General features: G+C 51.9%; 1 protein-coding gene across 11 annotated transcripts in view; it reads left to right on the top strand.

Moving 5' to 3' along the window:
* bnc2 (basonuclin zinc finger protein 2) overlaps window positions 1-25,140 on the top strand; it is a 319,299-nt gene that overhangs the window by 4,237 nt on the left and 289,922 nt on the right. The window contains exon 1 of one of the 11 annotated variants that reach the window (XM_060926623.1): window positions 3,230-3,249. The exons of 9 other annotated variants lie outside the window; for them this stretch is intronic. In XM_060926623.1, the coding sequence (XP_060782606.1) occupies window positions 3,245-3,249 (5 nt within the window). In that variant the 5' untranslated portion in view covers window positions 3,230-3,244. Of the gene's footprint in view, window positions 1-3,229; window positions 3,250-25,140 lie in introns of those variants that run through there. One more of the 11 variants, XM_060926627.1, reaches the window with a different exon arrangement.

The following is a 25,140-nucleotide window of genomic DNA, read 5'->3' as shown; positions in this document are numbered from 1 at the left end:
AAAGAGCGCTCCGATTGTTGCGAGTGGGCATGGAAAGAGTGCTCCGATCATCGTGAGTGGGTGTGGAAAGAGTGAGCGTGGAAAGAGCGCTCCAATCGTTGCGAGTGGGCGTAGAAAGAGCGCGCCCATTGTTGCGAGTGGGCGTAGAAAGAGCTCGCCCATTGTTGCGAGTGGGCGTGGAAAGAGCGCACCCATCGTTGCGAGTGGGCGTAGAAAGAGCGCGCCCATCGTTGCGAGTGGGCGTAGAAAGAGCTTGCCCATTGTTGCGAGTGGGTGTGGAAAGGGCGCTCCGATCGTTGCATGTGGGCGTGGAAAGAGCGCTCCGATCGTTGCGAGTGGGCATGGAAAGAGTGCTCCGATCATCGTGAGTGGGTGTGGAAAGAGTGAGCGTGGAAAGAGCGCTCCAATCGTTGCGAGTGGGCGTAGAAAGAGCGCGCCCATTGTTGCGAGTGGGCGTAGAAAGAGCTCGCCCATTGTTGCGAGTGGGCGTGGAAAGAGCGCACCCATCGTTGCGAGTGGGCGTAGAAAGAGCGCGCCCATCGTTGCGAGTGGGCGTAGAAAGAGCTTGCCCATTGTTGCGAGTGGGTGTGGAAAGAGCGCTCCGATCGTTGCATGTGGGCGTGGAAAGAGCGCTCCGATCGTTGCGAGTGGGCATGGAAAGAGTGCTCCGATCATCGTGAGTGGGTGTGGAAAGAGTGAGCGTGGAAAGAGCGCTCCAATCGTCGTGAGTGGGCGTGGAAAGAGCGCTCCGATCGTCGTGAGTGGACGTGGAAAGAGCGCTCCGATCGTCGTGAGTGGACGTGGAAAGAGCGCTCCGATTGTCGCTAGTGGGCATGGAAAGGGCGCTCCGATCGTCGCGAGTGGGCGTGGAAAGAGCGCTCTGATCGTCGTGAGTGGGCGTGGAAAGAGCGCTCCAATTGTTGCTAGTGGGCGTGGAAAGGGCGCTCTGATCGTCGCTAGTGGGCATGGAAAGGGCGCTCCGATCGTCGCGAGTGGGCGTGGAAAGAGAGCTCTGATCGTCGTGAGTGGGCGTGGAAAGAGCGCTCCAATTGTTGCTAGTGGGCGTGGAAAGGGCGCTCTGATCGTCGCGAGTGGGCGTGGAAAGGGCGCTCTGATCGTCGTGAGTGGGCGTGGAAAGAGCGCTCCAATTGTCGCTAGTGGGCGTGGAAAGGGCGCTCCGATTGTCGCGAGTGGGCGTGGAAAGGGCGCTCCGATCGTCGCGAGTGGGCGTGGAAAGGGCGCTCCGATCGTCGCGAGTGGGCGTGGAAAGGGCGCTCCGATCGTCGCGAGTGGGCGTGGAAAGGGCGCTCCGATCGTCGCGAGTGGGCGTGGAAAGGGCGCTCCGATCGTCGCGAGTGGGCGTGGAAAGGGCGCTCCGATCGTCGCGAGTGGGCGTGGAAAGGGCGCTCCGATCGTCGCGAGTGGGCGTGGAAAGGGCGCTCCGATCGTCGCGAGTGGGCGTGGAAAGGGCGCTCCGATTGTCGCGAGTGGGCGTGGAAAGGGCGCTCCGATTGTCGCGAGTGGGTGTGGAAAGGGCGCTCCGATTGTCGCGAGTGGGTGTGGAAAGGGCGCTCCGATTGTCGCGAGTGGGCGTGGAAAGGGCGCTCCGATTGTCGCGAGTGGGTGTGGAAAGGGCGCTCCGATCGTTGCGAGTGGGCGTGGAAAGGGCGCTCCGATTGTCGCGAGTGGGCGTGGAAAGGGCGCTCCGATTGTCGCGAGTGGGCGTGGAAAGGGCGCTCCGATTGTCGCGAGTGGGCGTGGAAAGGGCGCTCCGATTGTCGCGAGTGGGCGTAGTCTGTCCAGGCATTTTACTTTTGATGAGAAAGTGTCGGAGCCAAAATGTAGCTTACAGCACATGATGTACGACACAATGCTATTTCCTTTTGTTTAAAATCATTTCTGATATCAGTGTGAAAATCATTTGTTCGATTTGTCTTGCATTCAAAGATTTGTATTCACTTTCTTAGCAGATTAGCAGCACAAGCTAACTGTTGTAGCTACACACACTCACCAGAGACACCAGTAATCTCTGCTATTTCCTTCCTCGATTTATTTTTCTTCGTAACCTCTCGATATGAAGATGATGAAAGCACGCTTGCTTTTTCTTCCAGTTTTGTGGGAACTAAGTGCTGTAGGAGCTAAAGTTGTGAGCGGGGAAGTGAAGAAACATTGCACCACACTTGCTGTAGGATCGATCCGAGGAATCATTCAAGATGATCATTTGGATTTATCCCTTTTTTACAAAGTTTCACCGAATTTGTCATTAGTTTTCAAAATTTCAACTTGCATCACTTTTTTGCTCACCACTGTGGCTGAAGTCACCGTTACATTAATACAAAAATAACTTTGGAGATATTCTGGGAAAACAAATTATTTTTCTGTGTTGTGCTTGTTCAGTTAAATCCTCCCTAGAAGTGATATGCCCCGCCCCTGTGGGGTGTGCCTTGCTATACAGTAACAGCTTGTTAGCAGTAAACATGGTTCAGCTGTGTGTTTGAGGTTTTTGAGGCTGCTGATTGGTTGGCTGTTGTGACACCGATTACACCCCCCCATCTAATGCAATATTAATACACTCTTTCTTTTTCTTTCTTTCTTTCTTTCTTTCTTTCTTTCTTTCTTTCTTTCTTTCTTTTAAGACCGAGAACACAACGATGATGATAGACATATGTGACCGCTCACCGAATCCAGGGACGCATGTCGGCTGAAACGAATCCGAGATAATCACAAAAGAAGCATTTTTTTTTTAAATTTGTGATTTTTGTTTTTTTCCATCATGTGCAAGTTGAGATCTTGACGAATGCAATCAGTATTTCAGATAATAGATTGTTTTGTTGGAAAAGCATACATTTTTTGTTGCAAATTGTCTCGTTTTTGTCAGGACTGTAGCCTGCTGGGGGGTGTGGGTAAATTACCATATGGGCCATTCACATGAAGATTTAAGTCTTTTTTTTTTTTTTTTGGCGAATCAGCTGTATGATACGAGCTGAGCTCGTGGCTACTTAGCTGCATACAGGCGTGTGATTTCACTATGGAATGAGTTACTAAACAGAGCGCAGAGGAGCAAACACGGCGAAGCAAACACACACGGTATTTACATCGGAGATCACCATTTCTAGCAAAAAAAACCGCAACCTTGTTTTCCAGATTGAATGGAATACTTGAATGATCGGATGATACACGGACCGTTCTAGGATTACATTCCATCGGAGGCATTGGTGTGTGCAAGGCGCCGTTTCTCTTTCTGATGGGGTGAGTTTATTAATCTAAGGCTGTGTGGTTATTTTTGCATGTAACGGAGAGTGTTGTGGTTTGGTTAAGCCTAGGTCACAACCGGACGTACGATTTTTTGGCCGTGTGATTTTTGGCGTTTCCCAAATCGCTGCGTTTTTTTTTTTGTTCGTGGAGAAAGACGCGCGTTGGCCGTAAGTTTGTCTTGCAACCTGAAAAAAACGTAAGCGCCCGTAGAGTTTGTTTGACATGACAAAGAACCTCTGCGGCCGGTCTGCGGCTCGAAAATCAGCACATCACACGCGCGCTCTCGTGCTTTTCACACGCGCGCTCTCGTGCGTTTCATGCGCGCTCTCGTGCGTTTCTTGCGTTTTTTGCATGTAGACCAGCCGGAGGAGCGCGTACTGTACGGCCGGTTGTGACCGAGGCTTTACATGAAACTAGTGTTGTGTTAGTTGTGTCATCATCGTGCTCTCTTTCTTTCTTACGGTGTGTAATTTTTCAACCACAAAACGTTAAAGTATACTTTAGGACTTATTTTTGTACTTCATAATTGTGTTGGGCATACTTTGCATGGAAGGAAAATTGACGTGGTGATCTTTGTTTACATGAAAGTAGTATCGTGCTAGCTAGTAGGGCTTTCATTAATATCATGCAAATGAGCAGCATTATGTGCCCGCCCTACACCCAGAGTAGCTGAGATGGAAAACTTTGAGGGCGATTTTCTCAATTTTCTGTTTTAAGAGGTATACACTTTCAAAAGGCCACACATTCTTCAAATATTGTCAGATCTCCACATGGAAGGCATCATTGGAAAGCTTAGAAACTGTACTTTCTGAATCTGTCAATAACTCAAAATGCCCCCGGGCCGACATGTGTCCCTGGATTCTGTGATCTGCCACATATGAGACAGAACAAAGGAAAGAAGCAGTACAGTGAGAAATATATAGACGAGCGAGAAAGAGACAGATGAAGAAATAGAAAATTTTTTTGGGCTTTTTTCACCTTTATTGGATAGGACAGTGTAGAGACAGGAAGTGAGCAGGAGAGAGAGAGATGGGGAGGGATCGGGAAATGACCTTGGGTCGGAATCGAACCCAGGTCCCCGGATTTATGGTATAGCGCCTTATCCACCTGAGCCACAATACCCCCAGAAAGAATAGATTAAAGGAAAAGAGAAAGTAAAAGAAAGAGGAGATAGTAAAGAGCATGAATGAAAAAAGAAAGACAAGGAAAGGAAAAACAAGAAGAGTGACAGCCATGAGAGAGAGAGAGGGAGAGCAAATATATAGAAAAGAGAAGCAGAGTGAGAAAGAAGCTGAGTGTGAGTTGGAATTCTTGAGAGAGAAAGAACATTGAGAGGAAGACAAACAGAAAGAAAGAAAAAATAAGGAAGGTAGGCTAAGATAGAAGAATGAGAGAGAGAGAGAGAGAGAGAGAAGAAAGTTGAGAGAAAAAAGGGAATAGATGAAAGATAGAGTGAGGTTAAATGGGGGGGCAGTGAGGAGGGGCAGCGGGGTGGGCCTGATGGTTAGATGGTTCAGTAATCAGACAGACAGGTAGCCTCACTGAGACCGGCTTAATGAAGAGCAAGTCCACTCAGCTGTGTGTTCTCTGACCCCAACACACACACACACACTGCTGATTTGATCTCGTGGCTCAGCTCAGTGTTAAACTGGAGAAGTCAGAGGAAATCTCTCTCCTCAGAGTCTCTGGAGAGTTTACATTAAAGCGGCAGTTAGCAAAATCGCTAAGCTGTTTTAATGTCTTGTTTAGCTGCAGCTAACTGTGTAATGGTGCAATGTGAGGAAATCTGGAACAGTGTGAATGTTTTTACTGTTATACATGTTGTGCCAATGTGGTCGGGATTGCACTGGCTAATTTATGCTAGCACAGGTATGTGAATTTCAGTTTTAATGTTGGTGCTAAGCTAACAGTAAGAACCTCTGGAGCAGGCTATAACTGTAAATACACTCACGTACGCATGATATGGGATTATGGTACAGTTCCTCAGCTTGTCATCCCCCTGGCCCCTCCCCCTCATTCCATCCCTTCAGTTGTCTGTATTGATGCACCTAACTCCTCCCAAACAGTTCTTTGGACTCCCCTATCTGGCTCCTCCCCCTCAATTTCATAGTTATTGATTTGACTCCTCCCCTGAAGTTCTTTGAAGTCATCCACACACAAAAAAAAAGTTAAATGAACAAACATCTGGTTTTTACGTTTTACAGAGAATCGCATGAGATGGCAAGCGCGCACACAAATATGAGAGAAAATCATTTACTTTATGGCACACCCTTTGTGTGTGTGTGTGTGTGTGTGTGTTTGAGGTTCAGACAGGTATCTGATGCTCACCCAGCTGTAGCAGCTCAAGTGCAAAGCATCTTGGGTACACACAGCAGATTGGTGTTTCCACGGTGATACCAATCTGCAAATGATGAGCATCTGGGCCGAGCACTGTATGTGCGTGTGTGTGTGTGTGTGTGTGTGTGTGTGTGTGTGTTAGCAATATTATACTTCAATAATGTTTATATTTCTCAAAGTTTTGTTACAGATTTAGAAAAAAGTGAAAGTGTGAAAGGGGAAAAGTGTTAGCTCCTACTGAGGTTATGAAATTGTGTTTGATTTAAAATAACACACTCAATAGATGTAAATTACATTTTAACTCACCTCAGGGACAGAGAAATAAAATCCAACACCACACACACACACACACACACACACACACACACACACACATTAAAACTCTTTAAAATGAAGACTTCACACTCTGTGCTGTAAAATTAAGTGGTGTTGGAACTTAACATTCTCAGAGGTTTTTGTCCTGAGCTTTAATGTGGTATGAATTTTTTTTATAAAAGAGAGACATACAGAAGGAGGGAGAGAGAGATACAGAAGGGGAGAGAGATACAGTGGGGGGAGAGAGATACAGTGGGAGGGAGAGAGATACAGTGGGGGGAGAGAGATGCAGTGGGGGAGAGAGATACAGAAGGGGACAGAGATACAGTGTGGGGGAGAGAGATACAGTGTGGGGGAGAGATACAGTGGGGAGAGAGAGATACAGTGGGGGAGAGAGATACAGTGGGGGGAGAGAGATACAGTGGGGGGAGAGAGATACAGTGGGGGGGAGAGATACAGTGGGGAGAGAGAGATACAGTAGGGGGAGAGAGATACAGTAGGGGGAGAGAGATACAGTAGGGGGAGAGAGATACAGTAGGGGGAGAGAGATACAGTGGGGGGAGAGAGATACAGTGGGGGGAGAGAGATACAGTGGGGGGAGAGAGATACAGTGGGGGGGAGAGATACAGTGGGGAGAGAGAGATACAGTGGGGGGAGAGAGATACAGTGTGGGGGAGAGAGATACAGTGTGGGGGAGAGAGATACAGTGTGGGGGAGAGAGATACAGTGGGGGGAGAGAGATACAGTGTGGGGGAGAGAGATACAGTAGGGGGAGAGAGATACAGTGGGGGGAGAGAGATACAGTGGGGGGAGAGAGATACAGTGGGGAGAGAGAGATACAGTGGGGGGAGAGAGATACAGTGGGGGGGAGAGATACAGTGGGGAGAGAGAGATACAGTGGGGGGAGAGAGATACAGTGTGGGGGAGAGAGATACAGTGTGGGGGAGAGAGATACAGTGGGGGGAGAGAGATACAGTGTGGGGGAGAGAGATACAGTGGGGGGGAGAGATACAGTGGGGGGGAGAGATACAGTGGGGAGAGAGAGATACAGTGGGGGGAGAGAGATACAGTGGGGGGAGAGAGATACAGTGGGGGGGAGAGATACAGTGGGGGGAGAGAGATACAGTGGGGGGAGAGAGATACAGTGTGGGGGAGAGAGATACAGTGGGGGGAGAGAGATACAGTGTGGGGGAGAGAGATACAGTGGGGGGAGAGAGATACAGTGGGGGGAGAGAGATACAGTGGGGGGGAGAGATACAGTGGGGAGAGAGAGATACAGTAGGGGGAGAGAGATACAGTAGGGGGAGAGAGATACAGTAGGGGGAGAGAGATACAGTAGGGGGAGAGAGATACAGTGGGGGGAGAGAGATACAGTGGGGAGAGAGAGATACAGTGGGGGGAGAGAGATACAGTGGGGGGGAGAGATACAGTGGGGAGAGAGAGATACAGTGGGGGGAGAGAGATACAGTGTGGGGGAGAGAGATACAGTGTGGGGGAGAGAGATACAGTGGGGGGAGAGAGATACAGTGTGGGGGAGAGAGATACAGTGGGGGGGAGAGATACAGTGGGGAGAGAGAGATACAGTGGGGGGAGAGAGATACAGTGGGGGGAGAGAGATACAGTGGGGGGGAGAGATACAGTGGGGGGAGAGAGATACAGTGGGGGGAGAGAGATACAGTGTGGGGGAGAGAGATACAGTGGGGGGAGAGAGATACAGTGTGGGGGAGAGAGATACAGTGGGGGGGAGAGATACAGTGGGAGGGAGGGAGATACAGTGGGGGGAGAGAGATGCAGTGGGGGGAGAGAGATGCAGTGGGAGGGAGGGAGATACAGTGGGGGGAGAGAGATACAGTGGGGAGAGAGAGATACAGTAGGGGGAGAGAGATACAGTGGGGGGAGAGAGATACAGTGGGGGGAGAGAGATACAGTGGGGGGAGAGAGATACAGTGGGGGGAGAGAGATACAGTGTGGGGGAGAGAGATACAGTGGGGGGAGAGAGATACAGTGTGGGGGAGAGAGATACAGTGGGGGGAGAGAGATGCAGTGGGGAGAGAGAGATACAGTGGGGGGAGAGAGATACAGTGGGGAGAGAGAGATACAGTAGGGGGAGAGAGATACAGTAGGGGGAGAGAGATACAGTAGGGGGAGAGAGATACAGTGGGGGGAGAGAGATGCAGTGGGGAGAGAGAGATACAGTGGGGGGAGAGAGATACAGTGGGGGGGAGAGATACAGTGGGGAGAGAGAGATACAGTGGGGGGAGAGAGATACAGTGGGGGGAGAGAGATACAGTGGGGGGGAGAGATACAGTGGGGGGAGAGAGATACAGTGGGGGGAGAGAGATACAGTGGGGGGGAGAGATACAGTGGGGGGAGAGAGATACAGTGGGGGGAGAGAGATACAGTGTGGGGGAGAGAGATACAGTGGGGGGAGAGAGATACAGTGTGGGGGAGAGAGATACAGTGGGGGGAGAGAGATACAGTGTGGGGGAGAGAGATACAGTGGGGGGGAGAGATACAGTGGGAGGGAGGGAGATACAGTGGGGGGAGAGAGATGCAGTGGGGGGAGAGAGATGCAGTGGGAGGGAGGGAGATACAGTGGGGGGAGAGAGATACAGTGGGGAGAGAGAGATACAGTAGGGGGAGAGAGATACAGTGGGGGGAGAGAGATACAGTGGGGGGAGAGAGATACAGTGTGGGGGAGAGAGATACAGTGGGGGGAGAGAGATACAGTGTGGGGGAGAGAGATACAGTGGGGGGGAGAGATACAGTGGGAGGGAGGGAGATACAGTGGGGGGAGAGAGATGCAGTGGGGGGAGAGAGATACAGAAGGGGAGAGAGATACAGTGTGGGAGAGAGAGATACAGTAGGGGGAGAGAGATACAATGGGGGGAGAGAGAGATACAGAAGGGGAGAGAGATACAGTGTGGGGGAGAGAGATACAGTGGGGGGGAGAGATACAGTGGGAGGGAGGGAGATACAGTAGGGGGAGAGATACAGTGGGGGGAGAGAGATACAGTGGGGGGGGAGATACAGTGGGGAGAGAGAGATACAGTGGGGGGAGAGAGATACAGTGGGGGGAGAGAGATACAGTGGGGGGGGAGAGAGATACAGTGGGGGGAGAGAGATACAGTGTGGGGGAGAGAGATACAGTGGGGGGAGAGATACAGTGGGAGGGAGGGAGATACAGTGGGGGGAGAGAGATGCAGTGGGGGGAGAGAGAGATACAGTGTGGGGGAGAGAGATACAGTGGGGAGAGAGAGATACAGTAGGGGGAGAGAGATACAATGGGGGGAGAGAGAGATACAGAAGGGGAGAGAGATACAGTGTGGAGGAGAGAGATACAGTGGGGGGGAGAGATACAGTGGGAGGGAGGGAGATACAGTAGGGGGAGAGAAATACAGTGGGAGGGAGAGAGATACAGTGGGGGGAGAGAGATACAGTGTGGGGGAGAGAGATACAGTGGGGGGAGAGAGATACAGTGGGAGAGAGAGAGATAAAGTGGGGGCAGAGAGATACAGGGGTGGAGAGAGATACAGTGGGAGGGAGAGAGATACAGTGGGAGGGAGAGAAATACAGTGGGAGGGAGAGAAATACAGTGGGGGAGAGAGATACAGTGGGGGGAGAGAGATACAGTGGGAGGGAGAGAGATACAGTGGGAGGGAGAGAGATACAGTGGGGGGAGAGAGATACAGTGGGAGGGAGAGAGATACAGTGGGAGAGAGAGATACAGTGGGAGGCAGAGAGATACAGGAGGGGAGAGAGATACAGTGGGAGGGAGAGAAATACAGTGGGTGAGAGAGATACAGTGGGGGGAGAGAGATACAGTGGGAGGGAGAGAGATACTGTGGGGGGAGAGAAATACAGTGGGGGCAGAGAGATACAGTGGGGGGAGAGAGATACAGTGGGAGGGAGAGAAATACAGTGGGAGGGAGAGAGATACAGTGGGAGGGAGAGAGATACTGTGGGGGGAGAGAAATACAGTGGGGGCAGAGAGATACAGTGGGGGGAGAGAGATACAGTGGGAGGGAGAGAAATACAGTGGGAGGGAGAGAGATACAGTGGGAGGGAGAGAGATACAGTGGGGGGAGAGAGATACAGTGGAGAGAGAGATACAGTGGGAGGGAGAGAGATACAGTGGGGGGAGAGAGATACAGTGGGAAGGAGAGAGATACAGTGTGGGGAGAGAGATACAGTGGGAGGGAGAGAGATATAGCAGGGGGAGAGAGATACAGCGGGGGGAGAGAGATACAGTGGGAGTGAGAGAGATACAGCGGGGGGTGAGAGATACAGTGGGGGTAGGGAGATACACTGGGGAGAGAGAGATACAGTGGGGGAGAGAGATACAGTGGAGGGAGAGAGATACAGTGGAGGGAGAGAGATACAGTGGGAGAGAGAGAGATACAGTAGGGGCAGAGAGATACAGTGGGGAGAGAGAGATACAGTGGGGGGGAGAGAGATACAGTGGGGGGAGAGAGATACAGTGGGGAAGAGAGATACAGTGGGGGGAGAGAGATACAGTCGGGGAGAGAGATACAGTGTTGGGAGAGAGATACAGTGGGGGGAGAAATATACAGTGGGGGGAGAGAGATACAGTGGGGGGAGAGAGATACAGTGGGGGAGAGAGATACAGTGGGGGGAGAGAGATACATTGTTGGGAGAGGGATACAGTGGGGGGGAGAGAGATACAGTGGGGGGGAGAGAGATACAGTGGGAGGGAGAGAGATACAGTGGGAGGGAGAGAGATACAGTGGGAGGGAGAGAGATACAGTGGGAGGGAGAGAGATACAGTGGAGGGAGAGAGATACAGTGGGGGAAGAGAGATACAGTGGGGGGAGACAGATACAGTAGGGGGAGAGAGATAGTGTTGGGAGAGAGATACAGTGGGAGAGAAAGATACAGTGGGGGGAGAGAGATACAGTGGGGGAGAGAGATACAGTGTTGGGAGAGAGATACAGTGTGTGGAGAGAGATACAGTGGGGGGAGAGAGATACAGTGGGACGGAGAGAGATACAGTGGGAGGGAGCGAGATACAGTGGGAGGGAGAGAGATACAGTGGGGGGAGAGAGATACAGTGGAGGGAGAGAGATACAGTGGGGGGAGAGAGATACAGTGGGACGGAGAGAGATACAGTGGGAGGGAGCGAGATACAGTGGGAGGGAGAGAGATACAGTGGGGGGAGAGAGATACAGTGGAGGGAGAGAGATACAGTGGGGGGAGAGAGATACAGTGGGACGGAGAGAGATACAGTGGGAGGGAGCGAGATACAGTGGGAGGGAGCGAGATACAGTGGGGGGAGAGAGATACAGTGGAGGGAGAGAGATACAGTGGGAGGGAGAGAGATACAGTGGAGGAAGAGAGATACAGTGGGAGGGAGAGAGATACAGTGGGAGGGAGAGAGATACAGTGGAGGAAGAGAGATACAGTGGAGGAAGAGAGATACAGTGGGAGGGAGAGAGATACAGTGGAGGGAGAGAGATACAGTGGGAGGGAGACAGATACAGTGGAGAGAGATACAGTGGAGGGAGAGAGATACATTGGGAGGGGGAGAGATACAGTGGAGGGAGAGAGATACAGTGGGGGGAGAGAGATACAGTGGAGGGAGAGAGATACAGAAGGGGGAGAGAGCTACAGTGGGAGGGAGAGAGATACAGTGGGGGGAGAGAGATACAGTGGGGGGAGAGAGATACAGTGGGGGGAGAGAGATACAGTGGGAGCGAGAAAGATACAGTGGGAGCGAGAGAGATACAGTAGGGGGAGAGAGATACAGTGGGGGGGAGAGAGATACAGTGGAGGGAGAGAGATACAGAAGGGGGAGAGATACAGAAGGGGGAGAGAGATACAGTGGGGGAAGAGAGATACAGTGGGGGGGAGAGAGATACAGTGGGGGAGAGAGATACAGTGGGAGGGAGAGAGATACAGTGGGGGGAGAGAGATACAGTGGGGGAGAGAGATACAGTGCGGGGGAGAGAGATACAGTGGGGGGGGAGATACAGTAGGGGAGAGAGATACAGTGGGGGGGAGAGAGATACAGTGGTGGGAGAGAGATACAGTGGGGGGTGAGAGATTCAGTGGGACGGAGAGAGATACAGTGGGGGGAGAGAGATACAGTGGGAGGGAGAGAGATACAGTGGGAGGGAGAGAGATACAGTAGGGGGAGAGAGATTCAGTGGGGGGGGGAGAGAGATACAGTGGGGGGGAGAGAGATACAGTTGGGGGAGAGAGATACAGTGGGGGGGAGAGAGATACAGTGGGAGGGAGAGAGATACAGTGGGAGGGAGAGAGATACAGTGTTGGGAGAGAGATACAGTGGGACGGAGAGAGATACAGTGGGGGGAGAGAGATACAGTGGGAAGGAGATAGATACAGTGTGGGGAGAGAGATACAGTGGGAGGGAGAGAGATATAGCAGGGGGAGAGAGATACAGCGGGGGGAGAGAGATACAGTGGGAGTGAGAGAGATACAGCGGGGGGTGAGAGATACAGTGGGGGTAGAGAGATACACTGGGGAGAGAGAGATACAGTGGGGGGAGAGAGATACAGTGTTGGGAGAGAGATACAGTGTTGGGAGAGAGATACAGTGTTGGGAGAGAGATACAGTGGGAGAGAGAGAGATACAGTAGGGGCAGAGAGATACAGTGGGGAGAGAGAGATACAGTGGGGGGGAGAGAGATACAGTGGGGGGGAGAGATACAGTGGGGGGAGAGAGATACAGTGGAGGGAGAGAGATACAGTGGGGAAGAGAGATACAGTGGGGGGAGAGAGATACAGTCGGGGGAGAGAGATACAGTGTTGGGAGAGAGATATAGTGGGGGGAGAAAGATACAATGGGGGAGAGAGATACAGTGGGGAGAGAGATACAGTGGAGGGAGAGAGATACATTGTTGGGAGAGGGATACAGTGGGGGGGAGAGAGATACAGTGGGGGGGAGAGAGATACAGTTGGGGGAGAGAGATACAGTGGGAGGGAGAGAGATACAGTGGGAGGGAGAGAGATACAGTGGGGGGAGAGAGATACAGTGGAGGGAGAGAGATACAGTGGGAGTGAGAGAGATACAGTGGAGGAAGAGAGATACAGTGGGAGGGAGAGAGATACAGTGTGGGGGAGAGAGATACAGTGGGGGGGGAGAGAGATACAGTGGGAGGGAGTGAGATACTGTGGGGGGAGAGAGATACAGTGGGAGGGAGAGAGATACAGTGGGAGGGAGAGAGATACAGTAGGGGGAGAGAGATACAGTGGGGGGGGAGAGAGATACAGTGGGAGGGAGTGAGATACTGTGGGGGGAGAGAGATTCAGTGGGAGGGAGAGAGATACAGTGGGAGAGAGAGAGATAAAGTGGGGGCAGAGAGATACAGGGGTGGAGAGAGATACAGTGGGAGGGAGAGAGATACAGTGGGGGGGGAGAGATACAGTGGGAGGGAGAGAAATACAGTGGGGGGAGAGAGATACAGTGGGGGGAGAGAGATACAGTGGGGGGGGGAGAGATACAGTGGGTGAGAGAGATACAGTGGGGGGAGAGAGATACAGTGGGAGGGAGAGAGATACAGTAGGGGGAGAGAGATACAGTGGGAGAGAGAGATACAGTGTGGGGAGAGAGATACAGTGGAAGAGAGAGAGATACAGTGGGGGGAGAGATATACAGTGGGGGGAGAGAGATACAGTGGAGGGAGAGAGACACTGTGGGGGGAGAGAGATACAGTGGGGGGGAGAGAGATACAGTGGGGGGAGAGAGATACAGTGGAGGGAGAGAGATACAGTAGGGGGAGAGAGATACAGTGGGGGGGAGAGAGACACAGTGGAGGGAGAGAGATACAGTGGGAGGGAGAGAGATACAGTGGGAGGGAGAGAGATACAGTGGAGGAAGAGAGATACAGTGGGAGGGAGAGAGATACAGTGGGAGGGAGAGAGATACAGTGGGAGGGAGAGAGATACAGTGGGGGGGAGAGAGACACAGTGGAGGGAGAGAGATACAGTGGGAGGGAGAGAGATACAGTGGGAGGGAGAGAGATACAGTGGGAGGGAGAGAGATACAGTGGAGGGAGAGAGATACAGTGGGAGGGAGAGAGATACAGTGGAGGAAGAGAGATACAGTGGGAGGGAGAGAGATACAGTGGAGGGAGAGAGATACAGTGGGGGAAGAGAGATACAGTGGGGGGAGACAGATACAGTAGGGGGAGAGAGATAAAGTGTTGGGAGAGAGATACAGTGGGAGAGAAAGATACAGTGGGGGGAGAGAGATACAGTGGGGGAGAGAGATACAGTGTTGGGAGAGAGATACAGTGTGTGGAGAGAGATACAGTGGGGGGAGAGAGATACAGTGGGACGGAGAGAGATACAGTGGGAGGGAGCGAGATACAGTGGGAGGGAGAGAGATACAGTGGAGGGAGAGAGATACAGTGGGAGGGAGAGAGATACAGTGGAGGAAGAGAGATACAGTGGGAGGGAGAGAGATACAGTGGAGGGAGAGAGATACAGTGGGAGGGAGAGAGATACAGTGGAGGAAGAGAGATACAGTGGAGGAAGAGAGATACAGTGGGAGGGAGAGAGATACAGTGGAGGGAGAGAGATACAGTGGGAGGGAGACAGATACAGTGGAGAGAGATACAGTGGAGGGAGAGAGATACAGTGCGAGGGAGAGAGCTACAGTGGGAGGGAGAGAGATACAGTGGGGGGAGAGAGATACAGTGGGGGGAGAGAGATACAGTGGGACGGAGAGTGATACAGTGGGGGGAGAGAGATACAGTGGGAGCGAGATAGATACAGTGGGAGCGAGAGAGATACAGTAGGGGGAGAGAGATACAGTGGAGGGGAGAGAGATACAGTGGAGGGAGAGAGATACAGTAGGGGGAGAGAGATACAGTAGGGGGAGAGAGATACAATGGGGGAAGAGAGATACAGTGGGGGGGAGAGAGATACAGTGGGGGAGAGAGATACAGTGGGAGGGAGAGAGATACAGTGGGGGGAGAGAGATACAGTAGGGGGAGAAAGATACAGTGGGGGGAGAGAGATACAGTGGGGGAGAGAGATACAGTGCGGGGGAGAGAGATACAGTGGGGGGGGAGAGATACAGTAGGGGAGAGAGATACAGTGGGGGGTAGAGAGATACAGTGGGGGGTGAGAGATTCAGTGGGACGGAGAGAGATACAGTGGGGGGAGAGAGATACAGTGGGAGGGAGAGAGATACAGTTCGAGGGAGAGAGATACAGTAGGGGGAGAGAGATTCAGTGGGGGGGGGAGAGAGATACAGTGCGGGGGAGAGAGATACAGTGGAGGGAGAGAGATACAGAAGGGGGAGAGAGATCCAGTAGGGGGAGAGGGATACAGTGGGAGGGAGAGAGATACAGTGGGAGGATGAGAGATACAGTGGGGGGAGAGTGATACAGTGGGGGGAGAGAGATACAGTGGGGGGAGAGAGATACAGTGGGATAATGAGATATACAGTGGGGGGAGAGTGATACAGTGTGGGGAGAGAGATACAGTGGGGGGAGAGAGATACAGTGGGAGGGAGAGAGATACAGTGGGAGGGAGAGAGATACAGTGGGAGGGAGAGAGATACAGTGGGGAGAGAGAAATACAGTGGGGGGAGAGAGATACAGTGGGGGGAGAGAGATACAGTGGGAGGGAGAGAGATACAGTGGGAGGGAGAGAGATACAGTGTGGGGGAGAGAGATACAGTGGGGAGAGAGAAATACAGTGGGGGGAGAGAGATACAGTAGGAGGGAGAGAAATACAGTGTGGGGAGAGAGATACAGTAGGGGGGAAAGAGAGAAAATGTCAGGGAGAGAGGTACAGTAGGAGGGAGAGAGATACAGTGTGGGGGAGAGAAATACAGTGTGGGGAGAGAGATACAGTAGGGGGGAAAGAGAGAAAATGTCAGGGAGAGAGGTACAGTAGGAGGGAGAGAGATACAGTGTGGGGGAGAGAGATACAGTGTGGGGGAGAGAGATACAGTGGGGGGAGAGAGATACTGTGGGGGGAGAGAGATACAGTAGGAGGGAGAGAAATACAGTGTGGGGAGAGAGATACAGTAGGGGGGAGAGAGAGAAAATGTCAGGGAGAAAGATACAGTAGGAGGGAGAGAGATACAGTGTGCGGGAGAGATATACAGTAGGGGGATAGAGATACAGTTTGGGGCAGAAAGATACAGTTGTAGGGAGAGAGATACACTAGGAGGGAGAGCAATACAGTGGGGGGAGACAGATACAGTTGGAGGGAGAGATATACAGTGGTGGATAGAGAGATACAGTGGGAGGGGTGAGAGATACATTAGAAGGGAGAGTGATATAGTGGGGGGAGAGAGATACAGTGGGGGGGAGAGAGATACAGTGGGAGGGGTGAGAGATACATTAGAAGGGAGAGAGATACAGTTGGGGGAGAGAGATACAGTGCGGAAAGAGAGAAATACAGTAGGTGGGAATGAAATACCATGGGGAGAGAGAGATACAGTAGGGGGAGAGAGATACAGTGTGCGGGAGAGATATACAGTTTGGGGATAGAGATACAGTGGGGGGCAGGGAGATACAGTGGTAGGGAGAGAGATATATTAGGAGGGAGAGCAATACAGTGGGGGGAGACAGATACAGTTGGAGGGAGAGATATACAGAGGGGGGGAGAGAGATACAGTGGGAGGGGTGAGAGATACATTAGAAGGGAGAGAGATACAGGTGGGGGGAGAGAGATACAGTGTGAGGGAGAGAAATAAAGTTGATGGAGACAGATACAGTAGGGGGGAGAGAAATACCATGGTGAGAGAGAGATACAGTGGGGGGTGAGAGATACAGTGGGGGGAGAGAGATACAGTGTGAGGGAGAGAAATAAAGTTGATGGAGACAGATACAGTAGGGGGGAGAGAAATACCATGGTCAGAGAGAGATACGGTGGGGGGTGAGAGATACAGGGGGGGGGAGAGAGATACAGTGTGAAGGAGAGAAATAAAGTTGATGGAGACAGATACAGTAGGGGGGAGAGAAATACCATGGGGAGAGAGAGATACAGTGGGGGGTGAGAGATACAGTGGGGGGAGAGAGATACAGTGTGAGGGAGAGAAATAAAGTTGATGGAGACAGATACAGTAGGGGGGAGAGAAATACCATGGGGGGAGAGAGATACAGTTGGGGGGGGAGTGAGATACAGTGGAGGGTGAGAGATACAGTGGGGGGGAGAGACCTACAGTAGGAGGGAGAGAAATACAGTGGGGGAGAGAGAGATAAAGTGTGAGGGAGAGAGATACAGTAGGGGGGAGAGAGATACCGTGGGGGGAGAGAGATACAGTGGGGGGAGTGACATACAGTGGGGGGAGTGAGATACAGTGGAGGGAGAGAGATACAGTGGGGGGTAGAGAGCTACAGTAGGAGAGAGAGAAATACAGTGGGGGGAGAGAGATACACTTGGGGCGAGAGAGATACAGCAGGGGGGAGAGAGATACAGCAGGGGGGAGAGAGATACAGCAGGGGGGAGAGAGATACAGTAGGGGGTGAGAGATACAGTGTGCAGGAGATATATTCTGTAGGGGGAGAGAGATACAGTGGGGGCAGAGAGATACAGTTTTAGGGAGAGAGATACAGTAGGAGGGAGAGCACTACAGTGGGGGGAGACAAATACAGTTGTTGGGAGAGAGATACAGTGGGGGCAGAGAGATACAGTGGGAGGGGTGAGAGATACATTAGGAGGGATAGAGATACAGTTGGGGAGAGAGATACAGTGGGGCAGAGAGATACAGTCGGAGGGAAAGAAATACAGTGGGTGTAGAGAGATTCAGTGGGGGAAGAGAGATACAGTGTGGGGGAGAGAGATACAGTGTGGGGGAGAGAGATACAGTGGGAGGTAGAGAAATACAGTTGAGGGAGACAGATACAGTGGGGGAGAGAGATATAGTTCGGGGTTAGTGAGATACAGTGGAGGGAGATAGATACAGTGGGGGGGAGTGAGCTACAGTAAGAGGGAGAGAAATACAGTGGGAGGGAGAGAAATACATTGGGGGAGAGAGATACAGTAGGGGAGAGATAAAGTGTGAGGGAGAGAGATACAGTGTGCGGGAGAGATATACAGTAGGGGGATAGAGATACAGTGGGGGGCAGAGAGATACAGTGGTAGGGAAGGACATACATTAGGATGGAGAGAAATACAGTGGGGGGAGACAGATACATTTCGAGGGAGAAAGATACAGTGGGAGGGTTGAGAGATACACGAGGAGGGAGAGAGATACAGTAGGAGGGAAAGAAATACATTGAGGGGAGAGAGATACAGTGGGGGGAGAGAGATACAGTTGGAGGGAGAGAGATACAGTGGGGGGAGAGAGATACAGTGGGGGGGAGAGAGATACAGTGGGAGGGGTGAGAGATACATGAGGAGGGAGAGAGATACAGTAGGAGGGAAATAAATACAGTGGGGGAGGGAGATACAGTGGTGGGAGAGAGCTACAGTAGGAGGGAGAGAAATACAGTTGGAGGGAGAGATACAGTGGGGGGAGAGAGATGCAGTTGGGGAGAGCGATACAGTATAAGGGAGAGAAATACAGTGGGGGGAGAGAGATACAGTAGGGGTGAGAGAGATATAGTAGGGGGGAGAGAGATACAGTCGGAGGGAGAGAAATACAGTGGGGGGAGAGAGAAACAGTAGGGGTGAGAGAGATACAGTGGGGGAGAGAGATACAGTGGGGGAGAGAGATACAGTCGGAGGGAGAGAAATACAGTGGGGGGAGAGAGATACAGTAGGGGTGAGAGAGATATAGTGGGGGAGAGAGATACAGTCGGAGGGAGAGAGATACAGTGGAGGGAGAGAGATACAGTATGGGGGAGAGAGATACAGTCGGAGGGAGAGAGATACAGTCGGAGGGAGAGAAATACAGTGGGGGGAGAGAGATACAGTATGGGGGAGAGAGATACAGTCGGAGGGAGAGAAATACAGTGGGGGAGAGAGATACAGTATGGGGGAGAGAGATACAGTCGGAGGGAGAGAGATACAGTGGGAGAGAGAGATACAGTGGGGGGAGAGAGATACAGTCGGAGGGAGAGAAATACAGTGGGGGGAGAGAGATACAGTATGCGGGAGAGAGATACAGTCAGAGGGAGAGAGATACAGTGGGAGGGAGAGAGATACAGTATAGGGGAGAGAGATACAGTCGGAGTGAAATACAGTGGGGGAGAGAGATACAGTATGGGGGAGAGAGATACAGTCGGAGGGAGAGAGATACAGTGGGAGAGAGAGATACAGTGGGGGGAGAGAGATACAGTCGGAGGGAGAGAAATACAGTGGGGGGAGAGAGATACAGTATGCGGGAGAGAGATACAGTCAGAGGGAGAGAGATACAGTGGGAGGGAGAGAGATACAGTATAGGGGAGAGAGATACAGTCGGAGTGAAATACAGTGGGGGAGAGAGATACAGTAGGGGGAGAGAGATACAGTCGGTGGGAGAGATATACAGTGGGGGGAGAGAGATACAGTAGGGGGGAGAGAGATACAGTCGGAGAGAGAGAAATACAGTGGGGGGAGAGAGATACAGTCAGAGGGAGAGAGATACAGTCAGAGGGAGAGAGATACAGTGGGAGGGAGAGAGATACAGTATGGGGGAGAGAGATACAGTCGGAGAGAAATACAGTGGGGGAGAGAGATACAGTAGGGGGAGAGAGATACAGTCGGAGGGAGAGAAATACAGTGGGGGGAGAGAGATACAGTGGGAGGGAGAGAGATACAGTGGGAGAGAGAGAGATACAGTGGGGGGAGAGATACAGTGTGGGGGAGAGAGATACAGTGGGGGGAGAGAGATACAGTGGGGTGGAGAGAGATACAGTGGGGGGAGAGAGATGCAGTTGGGGGAGAGCGATACAGTATAAGGGAGAGAAATACAGTGGGGGGAGAGAGATACAGTAGGGGGGAGAGAGATACAGTCGGAGGGAGAGAAATACAGTGGGGGGAGAGAGATACAGTAGGGGTGAGAGAGATATAGTGGGGGAGAGAGATACAGTCGGAGGGAGAGAAATACAGTGGGGGGAGAGAGATACAGTAGGGGTGAGAGAGATATAGTGGGGGAGAGAGATACAGTCGGAGGGAGAGAAATACAGTGGGGGGAGAGAGATACAGTAGGGGGGAGAGAGATACAGTCGGAGGGAGAGAAATACAGTGGGGGGAGAGAGATACAGTAGGGGTGAGAGAGATATAGTGGGGGAGAGAGATACAGTCGGAGGGAGAGAAATACAGTGGGGGGAGAGAGATACAGTAGGGGTGAGAGAGATATAGTGGGGGAGAGAGATACAGTCGGAGGGAGAGAGATACAGTATGGGGGAGAGAGATACAGTCGGAGGGAGAGAGATACAGTCGGAGGGAGAGAAATACAGTTGGGGGGAGAGAGATACAGTCAGAGGGAGAGAGATACAGTGGGAGGGAGAGAGATACAGTGGGAGGGAGAGAGATACAGTGGGAGGGAGAGAGATACAGTGGGAGGGAGAGAGATACAGTATGCGGGAGAGAGATACAGTGGGAGGGAGAGAGATACATTATGGGGGAGAGAGATACAGTCGGAGTGAAATACAGTGGGGGAGAGAGATACAGTAGGGGGAGAGAGATACAGTGGGAGGGAGAGAGATACAGTGGGGGGAGAGAGATACAGTGGGAGGGAGAGAGATACAGTGGGAGGGAGAGAGATACAGTGGGGGGAGAGAGATACAGTGGGGGGAGAGAGATACAGTAGGGGGAGAGAGATACAATGGGGGGAGAGAGATACAGTGGGAGGGAGAGAGATACAGTGGGAGGGAGAGAGATACAGTGGGGGGAGAGAGATACAGTGGGAGGGAGAGAGATACAGTAGGGGGAGAGAGATACAATGGGGGGAGAGAGATACAGTGGGAGGGAGAGAGATACAGTGGGAGGGAGAGAGATACAGTGGGGGGAGAGAGATACAGTGGGAGGGAGAGAGATACAGTGGGGGGAGAGAGATACAGTGGAGGAAGAGAGATACAGTGGGGGGAGAGAGATACAGTGGGGGGAGAGAGATACAGTGGGGGGAGAGAGATACAGTAGGGGGAGAGAGATACAGTGGGGGGAGAGAGATACAGTGGGAGGGAGAGAGATACAGTGGGGGGAGAGAGATACAGTGGAGGAAGAGAGATACAGTGGGGGGAGAGAGATTCAGTGGGGGGAGAGAGATACAGTGGGAGGGAGAGAGATACAGTGGGGGGAGAGAGATACAGTGGGGGGAGAGAGATACAGTGGGGGGAGAGAGATACAGTAGGGGGAGAGAGATACAGTGGGAGGGAGAGAGATACAGTGGGAGGGAGAGAGATACAGTGGGGGGAGAGAGATACAGTAGGGGGAGAGAGATACAGTGGGAGGGAGAGAGATACAGTGGGGGGAGAGAGATACAGTAGGGGGAGAGAGATACAGTGGGGGGAGAGAGATACAGTAGGGGGAGAGAGATACAGTGGAGGAAGAGAGATACAGTGGAGGGAGAGAGATACAGTGGGAGGGAGAGAGATACAGTGGGGGGAGAGAGATACAGTAGGGGGAGAGAGATACAGTGGGAGGGAGAGAGATACAGTGGAGGGAGAGAGATACAGTGGGAGGGAGAGAGATACAGTGGGGGGAGAGAGATACAGTGGGAGGGAGGGAGATACAGTGGGAGGGAGAGAGATACAGTGGGGGAAGAGAGATACAGTGGGAGGGAGGGAGATACAGTGGGGGGAGAGAGATACAGTGGGGGGAGAGAGATACAGTGGGGGGAGAGAGATACAGTGGGAGGGAGAGAGATACAGTGGGGGGAGAGAGATACAGTGGGGGGAGAGAGATACAGTGGGGGGAGAGAGATACAGTGGGGGAAGAGAGATACAGTGGGAGGGAGGGAGATACAGTGGGAGGGAGAGAGATACAGTGGGGGGAGAGAGATACAGTGGGAGGGAGAGAGATACAGTGGGGGGAGAGAGATACAGTGGGGGGAGAGAGATACAGTGGGGGGAGAGAGATACAGTGGGGGGAGAGAGATACAGTGGGGGGAGAGAGATACAGTGGGGGGAGAGAGATACAGTAGGGGGAGAGAGATACAGTGGGAGGGAGAGAGATACAGTGGAGGGAGAGAGATACAGTGGGAGGGAGAGAGATACAGTGGGGGAGAGAGATACAGTGGGAGGGAGGGAGATTCAGTGGGAGGGAGAGAGATACAGTGGGGGAAGAGAGATACAGTGGGAGGGAGGGAGATACAGTGGGAGGGAGAGAGATACAGTGGGGGGAGAGAGATACAGTGGGGGGAGAGAGATACAGTGGGGGGAGAGAGATACAGTGGGAGGGAGAGAGATACAGTGGGGGGAGAGAGATACAGTGGGGGGAGAGAGATACAGTGGGGGGAGAGATACAGTGGGGGGAGAGATACAGTGGGGGGAGAGAGATACAGTGGGAGGGAGAGAGATACAGTGGGGGGAGAGAGATACAGTGGGGGGAGAGAGATACAGTGGGGGGAGAGAGATACAGTGGGGGGAGAGAGATACAGTAGGGGGAGAGAGATACAGTGGGAGGGAGAGAGATACAGTGGAGGGAGAGAGATACAGTGGGAGGGAGAGAGATACAGTGGGGGAGAGAGATACAGTGGGAGGGAGGGAGATACAGTGGGAGGGAGAGAGATACAGTGGGGGAAGAGAGATACAGTGGGAGGGAGGGAGATACAGTGGGAGGGAGAGAGATACAGTGGGGGGAGAGAGATACAGTGGGGGGAGAGAGATACAGTGGGGGGAGAGAGATACAGTGGGAGGGAGAGAGATACAGTGGGGGGAGAGAGATACAGTGGGGGGAGAGAGATACAGTGGGGGGAGAGATACAGTGGGGGGAGAGATACAGTGGGGGGAGAGAGATACAGTGGGAGGGAGAGAGATACAGTGGGGGGAGAGAGATACAGTGGGGGGAGAGAGATACAGTGGGGGGAGAGAGATACAGTGGGGGGAGAGAGATACAGTGGGAGGGAGAGAGATACAGTGGGAGGGAGAGAGATACAGTGGGGGGAGAGAGATACAGTGGGGGGAGAGAGATACAGTGGGGGGAGAGAGATACAGTGGGAGGGAGAGAGATACAGTGGGGGGAGAGAGATACAGTGGGGGGAGAGAGATACAGTGGGGGGAGAGAGATACAGTGGGGGGAGAGAGATACAGTGGGAGGGAGGGAGATACAGTGGGGGGAGAGAGATACAGTGGGAGGGAGGGAGATACAGTGGGAGGAGAGAGATACAGTGGGGGGAGAGAGATACAGTGGGAGGGAGAGAGATACAGTGGGGGGAGAGAGATACAGTGGGGGGAGAGAGATACAGTGGGGGGAGAGAGATACAGTGGGGGGAGAGAGATACAGTGGGGGGAGAGAGATTCAGTGGGGGGAGAGAGATACAGTGGGGGGAGAGAGATACAGTGGGGGGAGAGAGATACAGTGGAGGAAGAGAGATACAGTGGTAGAGAGAGATACAGTAGGAGGGAGAGAGACTTAGTCGGAGGGGGAGAGAGAGAGAGATGAAGAAGAAGAAGACCCTAATAATACAATATTGCAGCTTGAAGTAGAGCATGAGTGTGTTATGGTGTGCAGTCACTAAACTGCTCTGTAGAGGTGTGTGTGTGTGTGTGTGTGTGTTGCGTGCTTATGGCGAATGATTAAAATTTTATAGCTGCAGAAAGAGTTGTCAAAGCTCAGGATTTTCAACTCCATAAAAAACTCATCCTTTAATCCGTAATGGATTCATACACACACACACGCACGCACACACACACGCACACACACACACGCGCACACACACACGCGCACACACGCACACACAGACTTGTGCCTGAAGTTAAAGGACAGGAGGAATGTGGATCCCCCCTCCCCCTCCCCCCTCGCTCTGAGAATGGTTGGTTCCACTCAGATGAATGGTTTGGCCTGCAGGTGTGTGTTCTGAGCTCAGATGAGTTACAACATGCACCACGCTGATGGAAGTGCTGTCATTAAGTATCGGGACTCACAGTGGTTCTCCTTTATTGGGTGTTAACTAAACCATGTGGGCGGAGTTAGAATGTGTGGAGATCACTGATTGATTGGTGGAACATCGTGGTGACAGAGTCGCTGATTATCAAAGTTTAATAATTTAACATTTTAGATCAGTTTATTTTTCTTGCTAAGTTTATAAATTTTAGAAAGATTTAGAAATTCTTCACTGCGTATGTCTGAGCACTACCTAGGGAACCTACATAGTGCACTACATGTCTGAATAAATACTGATTCAGTTTCAGCCAGAGAAAAATCCTTGAATTCTGGCGTTTTATGTTGCATTTTAATTTCATCTGAAAATTTTTTCCACTCTGCCTTCTGTATTCTTACTAAGATTTGGCACTAAGTATTGGCACTCCGGCTCCCGTTAGTTCACCCACCGCCATAAAAAACTCAGTTCCATAATAATGACCCTGATTTCTCCATCAGCTTTCATACATTCAACTGCAGCTTTACAAAGAAAAGAAAAAACGGCCAGTTCAAAATAGCATGAACTAAAACTGTAGCTGGAATTATATAATCCTATTTCTAAAAATAATAATCATTCACTAAATAGCATAAAGTAGTAATAATGAGTAAAATAAATGTTTTTAAACTCAGTGAAATTTCTATCTTAGTGCTGTACAGGAAAATGTGTGTGTGTGTGTGTGTGTGTGTGTGTGTGTGTGTGTGTGTGTGTGAGAGAGAGAGAAACAGATCATTTGGAGCTTTGGCAGAACTGCAAATGTGTTTGAAGTGGCAAAGAGAGATTCTGCTGGGAGTCCTGTGTGTGCGTGTGTGCGTGTGTGTGTGTGCGTGTGTGTGTGTGCGTGTGTGTGTGTGCATGCGTGTGTGTGTGTGCGTGTGTGTGTGTGTGTGTTCAGGGGGACAGTGGAGCTTTTCAGTTGAAGGCGAGTCGTGTCTCAGAGACTCTTTTCATGTGACTGAAGCAGCTCAGCACAAGATGAGACATGTGTCCCCTCCACCCTGTCTCGCTCTCTTTTGCGCTCTCTCTCTTTCCCCTTTTCGCTTGCTTTCTTCCAACTGTCTCTCTCTCACTTTCTTTCACCTGTCTCTCTTGCTGTCTTTCTTCCACCTGTCTCTCTCGCTTTTTTCTTTCACATATCTCTCTCACTTTCTTTCTTCCACTTGTCTCTCTCGCTTTTTTCTTTCACATATCTCTCTCTCGCTTTCTTTCTTCCACCTGTCTGTCTCTCATTTTCTTTCTTCCACCTGTCTTTCTCTCACTTTCTTTCACATATCTCTCTCACTT

The sequence above is a fragment of the Neoarius graeffei genome, chromosome 7, assembly GCF_027579695.1.
Source record: "Neoarius graeffei isolate fNeoGra1 chromosome 7, fNeoGra1.pri, whole genome shotgun sequence".
Taxonomy (NCBI): Eukaryota; Metazoa; Chordata; class Actinopteri; order Siluriformes; family Ariidae; genus Neoarius; species Neoarius graeffei.
Note: the sequence above shows the minus strand (reverse complement) of the source record. Positions and strands in the feature narration are given on the sequence as shown.